At 32.8% G+C, this 17,309-nt stretch overlaps 1 protein-coding gene across 1 annotated transcript in view; it reads left to right on the forward strand.

Annotated features, from left to right (window-relative positions):
* The window catches only part of LOC115978677, a 31,097-nt gene that overhangs the window by 3,616 nt on the left and 10,172 nt on the right, over window positions 1–17,309 (forward strand). Inside the window, 10 exon segments of the mRNA XM_031100521.1 lie at window positions 3,119–3,682; window positions 4,264–5,484; window positions 5,601–5,928; window positions 6,593–6,854; window positions 6,948–7,164; window positions 7,277–7,644; window positions 8,787–9,210; window positions 9,212–9,991; window positions 10,156–10,509; window positions 10,634–10,871. Of these exon segments, the coding sequence (XP_030956381.1) occupies window positions 3,119–3,682; window positions 4,264–5,484; window positions 5,601–5,928; window positions 6,593–6,854; window positions 6,948–7,164; window positions 7,277–7,644; window positions 8,787–9,210; window positions 9,212–9,991; window positions 10,156–10,509; window positions 10,634–10,871 (4,756 nt within the window).

The following is a 17,309-nucleotide window of genomic DNA, read 5'->3' on the forward strand; positions in this document are numbered from 1 at the left end:
TCCTCCTTTGGCTATTCTGTGACAAAACCCCTAAACAGACTCTAGACTTAAACGTGAGTTTGGGAACATAGGCAAAACTCATTCATACCTAAATCTAAAAGCTGTGAAGCACTTGAACCATATAAACCTGTACCCTGAAACACTTGCACATAACAAATAAACTTCATTAAGCATGAGACAAGTAGAACACAAGGCATGTATAAAGACAAGTAATTTCTGGATTTGTGTTTGTGTTTCTGTGGTTGTGATTTCTGGATGTAAAATCAATTTTTTTTTAATTTTTAATTTTTTATGATTGGGCCACGGCTTTAGATTAGGCCCAAAAGTGGCTGGACGGGGCTCGTGGAGCCCGACAAGGCGGGTTTGGGGTTAAAAAAAAAAAAACCCATTTATTAAATGGGCCGAGTTCGGGTAATGGGGGAGGACCTGCGGGATGGGTTCGGGCATAAAAAAACCAGCCGCGAACTTGACCCGTTGCCATTCCTAAATGTTAGGGTGTAAAATCCTAATACCCACAATCTTTAGGGTGTAAAATCCAAATACTCCTAAAATTTAGGGGGTAAAATCTAAATTCTGAAACAGTAGGGTATAAAATTCAAACACCCCAAATTTTAGGGGGTAAAAATCAGATTTTGAAATTTTAGAGTGTAAAATCTAAACACTTCCAAACTTTAGGGGTGAAATTTGTAATTTACTCTAAAATTAAAATGCAAAGGGGGATTTCTCTTAGAAAAGCAAGAGAGTTTGGAAAATAAAATCAGTCACTAAACTAACGAAGAGATTGTAATCTCATGGTGCCTAAGAGAGAAACTTGAACTAGGAGAAGGGGTGCTTTGAGAGTAGTCACATCAGTTTGTGTATAATAAAAAAAGGTGTAAAATTTACATAGTTTTGCATAAAAATGACTTACATCAGTCTGTGTATCATTGTGTAAATTTACAAGTTTGCTACTGTAACCATGTAAATTTACACTGATACTATTAAGTTTGCATTTAGTTGTTTATTCTTTCTCTATGTATCTCGAGGCTGAAGGAAGAGAGTAAATGATGGTTGTTGTGTATGAAGAAAGAGAAATAATTAATAAAATCAAGAAAAATTGATATTTTAATAAAATGTAGTATAAAATAGATAATCTGATGTGAAATATTTTGAAAAGTGAGTATGAAAAATAGAAAAAGTAGGTTCTTATGATAAAATATACTAGAATTTTTGCACGAGCTGATGCGAATACTCTCATTGAAGGATGCTCCCCTCTATTTATAGAGGAGTGAGTAGCATAATTTTTAAGCTGAGTGCTTAGAGAGTCAGCACCCGCGAAGTGGTGGGTGAGAGACTTATCTCGAAAATAACGAGATATGGGTGAGGTAATGGAGCAAAAAACGTAGTTTGTGTTTGGATACAACTAATAAGCTAGCTTTTTTAAAATTTCACTTTTCTCACTTTTTCAAAGTACAATTATACTTTAACACATTTTTAGCAAAATGCTAAATAAGTTGTTCCTAAATACACGTGAGCTAGGGAAATTTGCTGAAGTGCCAATTGGCACATTTTTCTTTTTCTTTTTTTATAAGAACCAAAACTATATAGGGAAAATCGGCACTTCTCAAGTGCCACTTGGCACATCAATGATAGTTTCCTAGTTTAACCGTTTCGCTTGCTTTGCATGTTTTCTAGTGTTTTTTTGAGTTGAAAAACGCATTTGGATGAAATTTTGAGATATTTTAATGATAAGGAATCTTTCCAAATGATAATTATGATTTTGAAAACAATTTTCATTGGGATAATTACTCAAAAATCACATTATTTGATAGTGGTTTGTTTTTATTAGTATATAAATTTTATTCATTGCACTAAGCCACATATTATAATATGAACTCAGCTAATCACAAATTTCCATCTAATTAATTTTAATTAGTCATTTTTAGTATCCAATCAAAATTAATGATCATTAATCCTATGTAATTAGCTTCACGCAAAAATATATTGACCGTTAAAACTTGATCTTGCAATATCTTCCAATCCAATTATTTGATTGAGGCATTGGATGTGTGTTTGTGATCATTGAAACCTCAAGATCATCCCATGAAGTGTGATTGATTAATTAGTGGTTAAATTACCTTTGTACCCTTGGATATGTGAAATGACCATCTTGCTCTTTCCAAGATTGAATTATGGATGCGAAATGGGGTGTCTACAACATAAGGAGTCCTAGTTTGTATATAATGGGACAAAATATACTATATGATATATAATGTATACAACATGGAATATATAAGTGTTTCGTTTGTGTTAATGTTTAAAAGTTTAGCATAAAAATTTAAAAGGAAAAAAAAAGGTTAAATTGAATTACATACAAGTATATTATAGATTTGAATGAATAATTGATGGCTTTATATTATATTATACTATTTCTTTTACTATATTCCAAATGAATAGTATAGTTATGTTATTTTAAAACAAATTTAAAAGTTATCATTGAAGAACATATAATTTAGGACACTATTAGGTAATGTCATTTATATCCAATTTCTCTGTGAGAGTTTGGATCAGAATTTTCATCAAATCTCCCTTAGGACCCATTGCTTTTTTTTAATAAACAAAAAGGGTTGTTTCCCTTTTCTTTTTTTTTCCCAAACTATAGTCAAGTGTATATTCAATTGAGAATCTAATACAAAGTTTCCTCTAAGAGATTCTATCCTCCAAACTTGGTGTTCTCTTTTAACCTAATAAAGTGTAGAATTTTACATTCCTATTTGTTTCACACTCTGCTGGTAGAGTAAAAGCCTAAGCCGTTACTTGATTCTTCTAGCAGACGATGTTTTTTAAATTAAAAGAAATTATAGATTAGGAAGACAAAACTATATACTTGTTCTTATCATTTTCCTGGGGGAAGAAGTATTGAATGTACTACAAGAAAGTCAGTATCTTGTAAAATTGCTATTAATAGTAAACTGTCCTTTATTTTGAATGCTTATTATAAATTGAATCTAGCATTTTCATTAGATATTTTATCGAGAATATAAGTGAGCTTAGCAGCTTATATATTTAAGCGTATAAACCTCCATTGAATGTCTCTGGTACTCTATTTTGAATTAACACCTTGTTTCATTCTTTATAGGTAAAAAACATTCCGCTGTCCTTCGAATCAGTTCACCAGTATTTTGGTTCATATTTTTACCCTTTATTGGAAGAAACTCGTGCACAACTCTATTCAAGTATGGAGATTATATCAACAGCGCCTTTTGCTGAAGCAATTGCATTTAATGAATCTAAGCCAGACGGAGAAATTTTGTATAAAGTTCAGGTTGATAACTGGAGTAACCGATGCAGTGATTGTAGCAAGGAGCCTTACAAAACGTTGCCTGGAGATATTTTGATTTTAGCAGATGCTGAACCTGAGCATGTTTCTGATTTACAAAGAATAGGAATTTCTTGGGCTTTCGTAATGGTCACTAAAATCCTAGAGGATGATATTGATGATAATGATGATATTCGAGAGGATAATGATACATCTACTAGCTTTAAAGTCAAGGCATTGAAAGATATTGATGTTGATGGTGGGAAGAAATCATTGTTTGTGGTTTTCTTGACAAATACAATCCCTAACAAGAGAATGTGGATTGCACTGCACATGCATAAAAATCTGAATATCATTAAGAAAGTCTTGTGCACTAGTTCTTTGGTAAGCAATTTGGGTATGAATGTTGAAGATTTAATACTACTGAGCATTAGATTCAGTTGCAAAATGGAATTGTCCCATTATGATTGACATACGATTCATGTGGAAACAACAGAATACTTAGCATGGATTATAGTATACTGATGTTGTTTTAATTATTATTTGACAAAACATTTTACTTTAGAAGATTAAGAGGAAGATTATTTTTTTGTGCATTACTCTAAAGATGTTCTCTTAGTTGATCCTTAAGCAACAGTGCTTATTTACTTATCATACCAATGGAAGTTCCTACTTCTCTTTTAGAAGCTGGTATTAGTATTCCCTCCCCCCCCCCCCCCCCAATTTACAACAGTAGTGCCTTTAAACTGTTGTGATAATATGGTTTGAGTTTATTAGCCCTATCTGTCCCTCCCGCACCAAATTTTTCTAATGAAATATCATGCACATGCATTTCGTTAATTTATCTGTAAGTCAATTGCAATAAGGGAAACTTGTTTTGGTTTTTCTAAATTTTTACTTGTTTTACCGTCGTTTGTTGCTAAGACTTTCTTTAATTATTTTCATTTTCTCATGTTGAACAACAGAATGAGGAAGACTGTGATCTCTGTTCTGCACAGAGTGATGGCAGCTGGGATGAGAAATTGGCAACTAGTATTACCTCAAAACTGAATGAATCCCAAAACAACACAGTTCTTGCTTGTCTACGTAAGATACATTGCAACCACAAGTTGTCTGTGGAACTTATATGGGGTCCGCCTGGTACTGGCAAGACAAAAACCACTGGCACCCTGCTTTTCACCCTTCTAAGAATGGGATATAGGACTCTTACTTGTGCCCCAACAAATGTTGCAATTAAAGAAGTGGCCTCGCATGTCCTAAATCTGGTGAAAGAATCCTTTGAAACGGACATTGGAATTGATGCTTTGTTTTGCTCATTTGGAGATATTCTCTCATTTGGGAATAAGAAGCGGCTCATTGTTGGTTCGGACATGGAAATTATATATTTGGATTATCGGGTCCAAAAGCTTACTGAGTGCTTGGGGCCTCTGACTGGTTGGAGGCATTGCTTTACTTCAATGATTGATCTTCTTGAAGATTGTGTTTCTCAATTTCACATCTTCTTGATCAATGAACTGATCAAAGAGAGAGAACAAAACAATGAAGAAGAAATTAAAGAGATAGAAAGTGAGGCTGAAACTGATGGTGGCGAGGGGAAGTGCAAGTCATTTCTTGATTTTCTGAGAAAAAAATTTGTTGCTACTTCATCACCACTTAAAAATTGTCTTCTAGTCTTTTGTAGACATTTACCCAAGAAATACATTCTCGAGCACAATTTCCAAAACATTTGTTCTCTTATTGACCTACTTGAGTCTTTTGAAACCTTGTTGTTTAAAGATAATGTGGAATCTGAAGCACTGGAGGAGCTTTTTTCACATTCAGAAGTTGGTCAAAATACTTCTGAGCTATTTATGGATATACCATTCCTGCTGAATGTAAGGAGAAAAGAATGCCTTTCTCTTTTAAAAAAACTTCAGGGTTCATTTAATGAACTTGATCTTCCAAGCTCTATGAACAAATGGTCAATAAGGGATTTTTGTTTCAAAGCAGCTTCCTTAATTTTTTGCACTGCTTCAAGTTCTTTTATGCTGCACTCTGTGGAAATGAACCCACTGAACATTCTGGTTATTGATGAAGCTGCACAATTAAAGGAGTGTGAATCAACCATTCCCCTGCAACTTCCGGAATTAAGGCATGCTATTCTTGTTGGTGATGAGCGCCAATTACCAGCATGGATTACAAGCAATGTATGTAAATGCTATTTGGTTTTTTTGACACATTCATACCTTTGTTTACATGTGAATTGGTTTTCTTTTTTCTTTTTTTAAATGTTCTTTCAGAATATTTTAATTTTCTTTTGTAGATTTCTAAGGAAGTTGGTTTTGGGAGAAGTTTATTTGAGAGGTTGAGCTCATTGGATTGCACAAAGCATCTTCTCAATATACAATACTGAATGCATCCATCTATAAGTTTTTTCCCAAATGCATATTTTTATGACAACCAGATTTTAGATGCTCCAAATTTTAAAAGAAAAGGCAATGAAAAACAGTATCTTCCGGGGCCAATGTTTGGTCCCTATTCTTTCATTAGTGTAATAGATGGTAGGGAAGAGAAGGATGATTCTGAGCGTAGTTGGAGAAACATGATTGAGGTTTCTATTGTGATGAAAATACTGCAGAATTTATACAAAGGTAACTCCTTTTGAAGTCTCATACTCTATGCCAACCTCAAGATTGTCTTTAATTTGAAGAATAAGTTCAATCAGGCTTTATGTATTTTCACAATTGCCGTGGTCTTTGCTGATGGGCTATTTGTTCAATTGCACTTCATTCCTTCTACTCTATGATCTTATTCTTGACTTTTTACCACCTTTAAGTCATTCGTTTGATGCCAGAATAAACTGATTTGATTGATCTCTAATTCCCTAGAAAATACAAACTGGAGGAAGTTGATGAGTTTTTTCAAATGGACTTTGTTTTTCTGTAAGAAATGATACAATTGCAAAGGTAGGAAACTCTATTGAGAAATCTTATAATGTATGCGTCTTGTTTTTTATCCTTGTAGATCATGTACTTTTTTACCCAAGAGTAAGTTAATTCAGCATATGTTAGGAGTGGAACATAATGGAGTCTCAAGGGATTCAAAAGTCAGCGTATTAAATCTTTTAAAAGACTGTAAAGTACACATTTTTGTCATTTAGAATAGTCATATGTTTGTATCCATTACTTGCATTTCTTTACCTAAATCTGTTATGATGGAATCACCTCTGTTAGAGAAATAAGTTCTTAAACTTTGTTTTATTTATTTTTATATTGATTTATTCTTTCCCTCTTTGGGCTTTTGCTTTTAATTCAGCATGGAATGGCACTGGCTTCAAACAGAATTACCGCATTGGTGTAATATCTCCTTATGCTGCTCAAGTAGTAGCAATTCAAGAAAGACTTAGACAGAAGTTTGATGCTGTTGATGGGTTTACAGTAAAGGTCAAGTCAGTAGATGGGTTCCAGGGTGGGGAAGAGGACCTAATTATAATATCGACAGTAAGATCTAATACTCATGCATCGATTGGGTTCACATCGAATCTACGGAGAACTAATGTTGCTCTTACAAGGGCTAGGTAATATTTTATGTAAGTTCTTTTGAGAAGTTTGTATTTGCTTCCATTTTAACAAGTATTGTAAATAACAATTGGCCTTGTAATGCCTTTCAGGCACTGTCTATGGATATTGGGAAATGACAGAACACTAGTGAATGGTGGATCTGTTTGGGAAAACTTGGTCCTTGATGCTAAGAATCGTCAATGTTTCTTTTATGCTGATGATGACAAGGATTTGGCTAAAGCAATATTAGACGTGAAGAAAGGATTTGAACAGTTTGATGATTTGCTTAATCGTGATAGCATACTTTTTAGAAGTGCTAAGTGGAAGGTATTTGGCACCCTCATATCAATACTTTTCATTATGTATTCTTAATACTCTTTCTTAATTTGCTTATGTACTTATTATAGTTTCCTTTATTTCCTTTTTGCAATCTCCACAGGTTTTTTTTAGTGAGAACTTTCTGAAATCATTTCAAAAACTGAAGTCTGTCCGGACAAAGAAGTCAGTTCTAAACCTTCTACTGAAAATTTCCAAAGGCTGGAGACCCAAAAAGTTGAGCGTAGTTTGTGAAAGTTCTTCACAGATCTTAAAGCAATTTAAGGTTAAAGATCTTTATATTGTTTGTGCAAATGACATAATAAAGGAATGCGGTGACATTGCAAAGGAATTGAAGTACTCTCAAGTTTTGAAGATCTGGTATATAGCACCTATAGAGGATATTCCAAAATTAGTGAAACGTCTTGATAGTATGTTCGGAAAATATACAAATGACTTTATTAATTGCTGCCAAGAGAAATGTCTTGAGGGGTATGTATATTTTTTTGCATTCTTGTAGATACATAATAATGTTTCCAATTTTGAAACTTGGATGATGCCTTATTTTGATATTTTAAATTTACTAGAATTTCTTTTTTATATTTTGAAACTTTTTCCCCTTGCTTTGTGTCTAGGGATTTGGAAATTCCAAAGAGTTGGTCAATCTCTTTTGATATTGTTCGGATTAAGAATCTGGATGACCATGAAAATGGGAGTGATCTAAGTGGTTGTGCTGCTAATGGCAGAAGTTATGTTGAGAATACTAGAGTGAGTGAGAGTCTTATGTTGATGAAATTCTACTCCTTATCACCAAGCGTAGTGACCCACTTGCTTTCTAACCATGATGGTGGTGAATTGGATCTACCATTTGAAGTATCTGACCAAGAGCAAGAGATAATCCTTTTTCCTAGAAGTACATTTGTACTGGGGCGGTCAGGTACTGGGAAAACTACTATTTTGACTATGAAGTTATTTCAAAAAGAAAAACTGCACCATTGGCAAGGGTGTTATTGCATGAGGAAAAGGAGGTTGAGGAGACTGCTGTTGGGATGAAGGAAAATGTATTGCACCAACTTTTTGTGACAGTGAGTCCTAAATTGTGTTATGCTGTAAAACAACATGTTTCTCATTTGAAAAGGTGTGTAGATTATCTAATAAAATGGTTTTTGTGAATTTACTTTGCTTCTTTATGAATTAGTTTGCTTGATTTCTGATTGGAAACAATTGAACTCAGTATATACTTTAATTTCTTCAGGTTTTTGAGAAATTGGAAACATGACATATGTTTGATATTTTGCTTTTGTGAAATTGTGTTATGCTGTAAAACAACATGTTTCTCATTTGAAAAGGTGTGTAGATTATCTAATAAAATGGTTTTTGTGAATTTACTTTGCTTCTTTATGAATTAGTTTGCTTGATTTCTGATTGGAAACAATTGAACTCAGTATATACTTTAATTTCTTCAGGTTTTTGAGAAATTGGAAACATGACATATGTTTGATATTTTGCTTTTGTCCTTTACGTGGATTGGTTGTTTCATTTTGTAAATGTGATATGCACTTTTCTTTTTAGGCAATAATGTTGGTTAATATAAAATGAAAAGCCTATTGTAACAATTTTTTTTCCACATGCAGCTTTTCCTGTGGTGGTAATTCTTCAAAAGGAAGTAGTTCAATTGATATGGATGATTTTGACAATGCCTCTCAATTCAAGGATATCCCAGATTCTTTTGTTGGTGTACCTCCCCTGTCATATCCTCTTGTCATAACATTTCACAAATTTCTGATAATGCTTGATGGAACTGTGGGTAATTCATACTTTGAAAGATTCAAGGAAGCAAGGAAACTTTCTAATGGTCCAATACGTGGTAGTTCGGTTTCCTTACAGAGCTTTATAAGGATGAAAGAAGTTAATTATGAAAGGTTTAGTACATCATATTGGCCCCGTTTCAATACCGGACTAACTAAGAAGCTCGACTCTTCTAGAGTTTTCACAGAGATTATTTCCCATATAAAAGGTGGCCCGCAAGCTGCGGAGGCAGGTGATGGTAAACTCAGTCGTGACTCGTGAGGACTATGTTCTACTATCAGAGAGCCGAGTTTCCCGTCTAGGTAGACAGAAGAGAGAGATAATATATGAGATCTTTCAAAATTATGAAAAAATGAAGAATGAAAATGGTGAGTTTGATTTTTCTGATCTTGTAATAGATCTTCATCGTCGATTAAGAGTTGAAATATACGAGGGCGATGAAATGGATTTTGTATATGTGGATGAGGTGCAGGATCTTACATTAAGCCAAATTGCTTTATTCAAATATATTTGTAAAAATGTTGAAGAGGGTTTTGTTTTCTCTGGTGATACTGCTCAGACAATTGCGAAGGGAATCGACTTTAGATTCCAAGATATAAGATCTCTGTTCTACAAAAAGTTTGTGCTGGAATCAAAAAGCAGTGGACAAGATGGAAGAAAAGAGAAAGGAATAATCTCAGAGATCTTCCATTTGAGCCAGAACTTCCGTACTCATGATGGAGTTCTTAAGCTATCACAGAGTGTGATTGAACTTATTTATCGTTACTTTCCTCTATCTATTGATGTTTTGCAGCCTGAGACTAGTCTTATATGTGGTGAAGCTCCTATTTTGCTTGAATCAGGGAACAAAGAAAATGCTATCATAACTATTTTTGGCAATAGTGGAAATGCTAGAGGAAGTATTGTTGGCTTCGGTGCAGAGCAGGTAATATTGGTACGAGATGATTTTGTTCGGAAGGAAATTACCAATCATGTTGGGAACCAAGCTCTTGTTCTGACTATTGAGGAGTGCAAGGGCCTTGAATTTCAGGTGCATAAAATGCATGTTTACTCATTTTTTTTATTACTTTACAATTTATTTATATGTTTAAATATTATCACTTCGTTTGTTCAAATCAAAATTCATTAACATTATCAGTAATTTATTGGGTCATATTTTTCAGCCCATTTATGACTCATAATTTCCTCGTGTAGGATGTATTGTTGTACAAATTTTTTGGCTCATCATCTCTGAAAGATCAATGGAGGGTGATATATAAATATATGGAAGAGCAAGATTTGCTCGACCCAACTTTACCCATCCCCGCCCCATGTTTCAATGAGGCTAAACACGATGCGTTGTGCTCCGAACTGAAGCAACTTTATGTGGTTATCACTCGTACCAGGCAGAGGTTGTGGATTTCTGAGAATTCAAAGGACTTCTGCAAACCAATGTTTGACTATTGGAGGAAAAAGTGTCTTGTCCAAGTCAAGCAACTGGATTATTTATTTGCTCAGGCAATGCAGGTTACTAGCAGTCCAGAGGAGTGGAAGTCCCGGGGCATTAAGGTTACTATTGATTGTGACCCTATCTGAAGGATCTATTGCTGTCTTCTCTCTCTCTCTCTCTCTCTCTCTTCTTTGGCAAAACCATTACTGTGGATGTCCAATTCTTGTATCTATTTTTTTGCAGTTGTATTTAGAGCATATGTTTGAATTTGCAACCATTTGCTTTGAAAGAGCTGGTGATATTTATTGGCAAAGAAGGTCCAAGGCTGATGGCCTTAGAGAAAATGCTGACCATATGCGCGGTTCAAATCTTGAAAAGGCAAATGTTATGCTTAGGCAGGCTGCTGAAATATTTGAAACTATAGGCAAAGCTGATTCTGCTGCACAATGTTTTTCTGATTTGGGGGAGTATGAAAGAGCAGGTATGCATTGGATTCTCTGACTTTGGTCTAATATAACCTAGCATTTTTTATGTACATTTTGTTATTGCTCTAATGTCGCAACTACATCATTATTATGGCAAATAACATCATCTAGAAATATAATGTTTGAAAATTGAAAGTTAATAATTTGAGTTTTAAACTATGTTTGGATTGCGTTTTTGTGGGACGCATTTGTGTTTGCCATCTTTTTTTTTTTTTTTTTTTTATTTTTTTTTAAGTCCAGCGCCAATGAACAGTAACTGGAATATATTTTTTTATTGTTTTCAGTTTTCAGCAAAATAAGCAGTATCCAAATACACATTTAATGTAATAAAAGTTGGAGAAGATAATTCTGCATTAGAGAATGATGTTTTCCCTGGTTTTTTAATTATTTTTATTTCTTATTGTTTAGAGGGAGAGGGTTTGTTTTCTGGTGCAATGTCTAAGTCTCATCTTGCAAAGTGCAAGTGCATGGTCAAGGTTTGAGAGCAAACACATTATAAAAAAATTGATAGAACTGTTCAAGTTATCCTTCTCTAAACCTCACTTAAATGGGACCAACATTGGAATGACCCCTTCTTGAATAAGTTGAGGAAAATATTTAAGAGGGGAAAGGTACTCCACATTGACGAAATTAGGAAGATGTTCCTGTAAGAGAATACTTAAAAGACCAAAACTATTTGAAGCTTTGTTTGAAAGCAAAACTGTTGGGTCCACATGACGAGGTTGGCAAAACATGATCAAATGTAATCAATTTTTAAGAGTCTTAGTGAGTATTTTGTGTGTTTGAAGTCCATTAGATTGAAGAAGTTCACAAGTTTATGGAATCTTGATATGTGCTTGATCAAGAATCACTAATCTCAATCTATTGAGATTCGTGTGGAATAGATTCCAAGTATGTTTCAATCAGCCCTTATGAAGCTAGGGTATCATGGTTTTCCAAAAAAAAAAAAAAACAAAAGAAGCAATTCTAGGGCTCGCTTTTCAAGATTTTTGGAGAGCTGAGTGGTGTAAACAAACTATAGGAGATTTCCATGTTCTCTCAAAGCATCAACCAAGGATCATTGTTCATGTTTTCAAAGATTTGGTGATCAAGGTGAAGTTGCTGAATCCAATTAATAAAGAGTTATTGGAGTGAATCTTCAAATGGGTACTTGAAGTTGTGAGCGGGTGTTCACATTCAATAGAGTTCGCTTAGCTTCTCAAAAAAAAAAAAAAAAAAAGAGTTCGCTTGTATTAGATTCTGTGGATTCGAAACTATGTATGGTCATGTTAGTAAGTACTACTGGAGATCGCAACATGGAATAGGGTAGGGGTGTCCACCCACCCATTGGACCCAACCCATCCGCCGAAAGCGACCAGAACCGACCCACCTGCGATCGACCCCAAAAACCGACTCCAGCGGTTCTCTCCTCTAAAACCCGCCTCAACCGACCCGACCATGAAACTTATCAAAATTTGGCGATCCAAGCTTTTTCTGGCGAGTTTTTGGTCAAAATACTTAAGATCCTACAAGATTTATGCCAGATTTGAGGAGATCTCACCGATATCTCCGCCAGATCTGGCGAGATTTCACCTGAACTGCACTGTTTTGGCCGGCTTTCTCTGCCGTTGACAGTTTTGACCAAACCGACTGCTATCTGACACAAATCTGACCACTTCGATCTTACTTTCTCGTTAGTCAGCGGTGGGTCTAAACTTCCTCCACCCGATTTGGTCGGGTCAGTAGCGGGTTGGGCACAAACCCGACCCGGACCGACCGGTGGACACCTCTAGAGTAGGGTTATCCTATTTATAAAAACTTCAATTCTACACGGTGGATCTATCTGCATCAAATTCAAATCCTAATCATTGTTGGAAAAAGATTAGGAGCTGTCTATACAAATACTTTTACATAATTTGTCAAAGTTAACACAGGCATTGGGTTTAATTAAATCTTTCTAGCTTTGTTAAAGTATTTAGTTGTAATTGCCTGTTCCTTCGTAGTTGTGATTGCTTAGGAAATCTTAGTGTGGTTTCCTAGAGTTTCCCTTTTTCTCCTTCAATACACTAATTTAAAACTAGACAATCACCTTAGGTACTACCACTTAAATACTCCGATCTATATCTATATATTTATCTATAATCTATAAATACTATATCACTGAAACCTTTGACTTTTTGTTGATCTTCTTATATTATGCCACTTAAACTTTGAAAACCTCATGATTTTACACATCATCTAATTTTTGTTATTTTTTAATGCTTATTGTCTTTTTTTTTTCTTTTACTGACTAATTCTTATTTTCAGCTGATGTTCCCGATACTTTTTCTTCCTCTCTTCTTCGACTCTTAGATCTCATTGTCTCTGTTCAAAGCCAAAAGCCCTCCCCGTATGTCACTTTAGGTCCCAACTTCTCCTGGGTGCAATATAATCTCTCCTCTTTTTCTCAAACCTGATCTATTGGAAGAAGTATGGGCTGTCTCTCCTATCTCGGTCTCTTCTCTTCTTATTCTTTGTGTTTTCTCTACTTTGCGTTGCTTCTTTTTCTTCGTTTTCTCTATGTGCTCTTCTGTCCTCTATTTCTTCGTTTCTTCTCTAGCTCTGATTTGTTTCTCTCTCTGTGACCGCTTCTCTCTATTTCTTTGTTTTTTCAATTTTGGTTGCACTAGCTCTACTGCATTAGACATTCTGATAGAGAGTCCAAAGGATTTGAGGGATATGGAAATTGAGGAATTTCTTATAGCATAAGTTTTGAGCTAGGGTTGCTTATTTCTGCCTAGTATAAATAGCATTTTTCTACTCTCAGCCACTCAACTCTCTCAGACCGACGCTCTATCTCAGTATCTCTCGCTCTCCCCTAAGTCAGTGGAATCACTGATCGTGAGTCGCCTCTTGCAGCTTGGCAGGCTCACCATTCACGAGTCACGACCAGGCCAGCTACAACCTAGACGCCTACCAAGCCGACCGAACTGTGCACGCCCCTAATTGCAACTGTGGCCTTTCAAGTTGGAATAAGTGGAGGAGTTAAAAAAAAAAAAAAAAAAAAAAAATTTGACAGAGTAGGTGGATGAGAATAAAAGAAGGTTAAAAAAATGTTGGTGGAATAGTTAGAGCAAAAAAATATAAATGATGCTAAACATACAACAAATTTCACCACCTAAATGTCACCATTCATTAAAAAAAAAAAGTTGATAATTGTTTATATTATTTATTATGATATTGCCATTTACCAATCACAATTATTATTATGTCAATTTACAAAATGTTATGTTATAAAATTTGTAGTATCTTTAGCATTTTACAAAACAATTAGTTTAGTGTATGTATATAGTGGTAATTTTGAAATGGTCTTCAATATGAAATTGACTCCTTGCAATGTACACCATGTATTTGACAAAATGTCTCACTTAAGCATTAGTTTAAGTCAACTTCATGATTTGTACCTCTTGTTTAGTTTCCACCGGTCATCTTCTTCTATTTTTTTTCCTTTTTTTTTTTTTTTTTTTTTTTTTTTTTTTTTTTTTTTTCATGTGCATTTAGGCATACTAGACCATCAATAATTGGTATTTTTAGCACATTAGAACTTTCATCAAAACAACCCAAATTGCAACATTAGAATAGTAGTCTTTTTACAATGGAATGTTTTATGAATTATGTTTTTGTATTAATATACATTTGCAAAGACAAATAAAAAAATGGAGAAAATTATAAATTTGATAACATTTAAACATTATGGGATAAGACCATTACTAAGTGAGAGATAGAGGGGAAATTTTCTTTGCAAAATATTAGCACTATTTTTTAAAAATATCTTTAAGTAGTTTTTCTGTGCTATGCACGGGTTAGCAACTAGTCATCAATATATTACTAAAAGCTGAAGCGTGGCATTTATAACTGCTGAGCTCCTGTTGCGCCACTTTATCACCACGTCATTCGCCACATAATTCATATTTATTCCTTTTTTTTTTTTTTTTACAAATATAAATATATATATATATATATATATATATATAAATTATTGACTTTACATATTCATCTTTGTCGGTTTTAACATCTATATATAATTAATATTTATTCCTATTTTTTTTACAAATATATATATATATATATAAATAGATTATTGACTTTACATATTCATCTTTGTCGATTTTAACATCTATATATATTTCTTTTTTATTTCCAATTTTCCTATAATTTTTTTTTACATTCACTTATTTTTTTAAATATTTACATTTTCTTCAACCTTTCTTCTTCCCTCACCTTTTCATCTCCCCACTACCCTCTACTTTAATATTGCTATTCATCCTTCTCTTCATCTTCCTTTATTTGTCTCTTCTTATCCCTTCCCTCTTACTATAAATTTGTCACTCTTTTCCATTCTTTGCATAGTTTTCTCTCACAAAAAGGTTCTCTCTCTCTCTCTCTCTCTCTCTCTCTCTCTCTCTCTCAATGTTTTGGTGGATTTTTATCTCTCTCAATGTTTTGGTGGATTTTTATTTTTTATTGCATCTCCGCTTTAGGTTGATAAAATTTTGTATTTTTAAGAACTCTAATTTATGTTGATACGATTTAGTTTTGTGTTTTAAGTTATTATTATTATTATTATTTTGCTTTTTGATTGTTAAATTTTATCCGATTACATTATAAAAAATTAAAGATAGTAGATAAAAATAAAATAATATTCCATTACATAGCATAATTTGGATAATTTAGTGTTTATTGTTATATCTTTTAATTTTTCTTATTTTTTTCTTCACTTCCATTTTACTCAATATTGAAATTCAACCACATCCTCCTTATCATTAAATTATTTATATTTTCTCTCTCTTTTTGTTTTAAAAAATAAAAAATTTAATATTTTACTTAAATTCAAATAAAAGAAAATTGTGCTCATCAAATTGTACTCATTTTTTTTTTTTTAACATTTATACTTTCTTCAACCTTTCTCATTCTCTTTACCTTTTCATCTCCCAAAAAATTCTACCTTGATATCACTCTTCCTCTTTCCTTTTATCTTCCTTTATTTTGTTTTTTTATATTATCGTCCTCTTAGTATAAATTTATCATTCACTCTTCTATTCTTTACATAATTTTATCTCACAGAAAAGTGGTTATTTCCCACTCTTTCTCCCTCAATTTTTTGGTAGATTTTTATTTTTATTTTTCTTGCATCTCTATTTTAGCTTGATAAAGTTTTGTATTCTTTAGAGCTCTATTTTGGTTTATGGGATTTAGCTTTGTGTTTTAAGTTTTTTTATTTATTTTTTATGCCTTTGATTGTTAAATATTATCATATTTCATTATAAATAATTAAAAATAGTATAAGAATGTACTATTATTATATTACATAGAATTATTTGGATAAGTTAGTGTTTACTGTTATGTATTTTATTTTTATTTTTTTTCTCATATCATTTTATTTAATATTTAAATTCAACCACATCCCCCATATATATCATTAAATTATTTATATTTCCACTCCTTTTTTATTTTTAAAAATTTTAAATATAATATTTTGCCTAAATTAAATAAATAAAATTGTCCACATTAAGTGGAGTAATGATAGGGAAACACTCATTCTCACACCCAATGCATCAAAGGAAGAATGAAATACAAAACAAATCAAGTTAGAAACACTAAATAAAAAAAAAAATTAATAATGCATATTTAATGTCATAGAATCATCATCAAATTTTGGAAAACGATAGGTTGCCAGTGGAGAGAGAGAGAGAGAGAGAGAGAGAGAGATGGTATAGAAAAAACAAAACCAATACAAAGTAATAAAGAGTAGATAAAGAAAAAAAAAAAACCAAACGTCAATTAGTAATCGTTGATTGGAAAACAAAGAGGTTGTTAGGAGAAGTAAAAAATAAAATAGAGATTACCGTGTGGAGAACATTAAAAACTTTACAGTGTAGTAACATAAACCGTTTAATTCACTTAAAAAATTAAATCAACAATCAATAATTAAATACAATCATAGTACTAAATTTAAATTTAAAACTAATCAAATTCTAACTATGGAAACCATATTAATTATAACTAAAAAAGAGATGTTCTCTGATAGTAGTAGAAATTGAATAAGAAATAAAGTTAGAAAATTTAAAAATCCATTTTTTGACATTTCATTTAACCTTATTTATAATATATATATATATATATATATATAATTTTCATGCACTATTACTTTCGAAAATCTAATGAACAATCCTACCTCTCATTTATCGTCTTTGTTATGCAAATCATCAGTTAGTAAATATATGATAATGGTAAGAAGCGTTACAAATGAGATCACTAAAAAAAAAAAAAATTAATTAGCCACTATCATTATGGAGTAGTAGTCTATAATTTTACGCATCCAAAAAAGTGAAATATATAGAGTTTTTTTAAAGGTATGTGTAAAGATTCACTATGTGTGTGTGTGTGTGTGTGTAAAGGTAAAAAAATAAAAAAAA

The sequence above is a fragment of the Quercus lobata genome, chromosome 3, assembly GCF_001633185.2.
Source record: "Quercus lobata isolate SW786 chromosome 3, ValleyOak3.0 Primary Assembly, whole genome shotgun sequence".
NCBI lineage: Eukaryota > Viridiplantae > Streptophyta > Magnoliopsida > Fagales > Fagaceae > Quercus > Quercus lobata.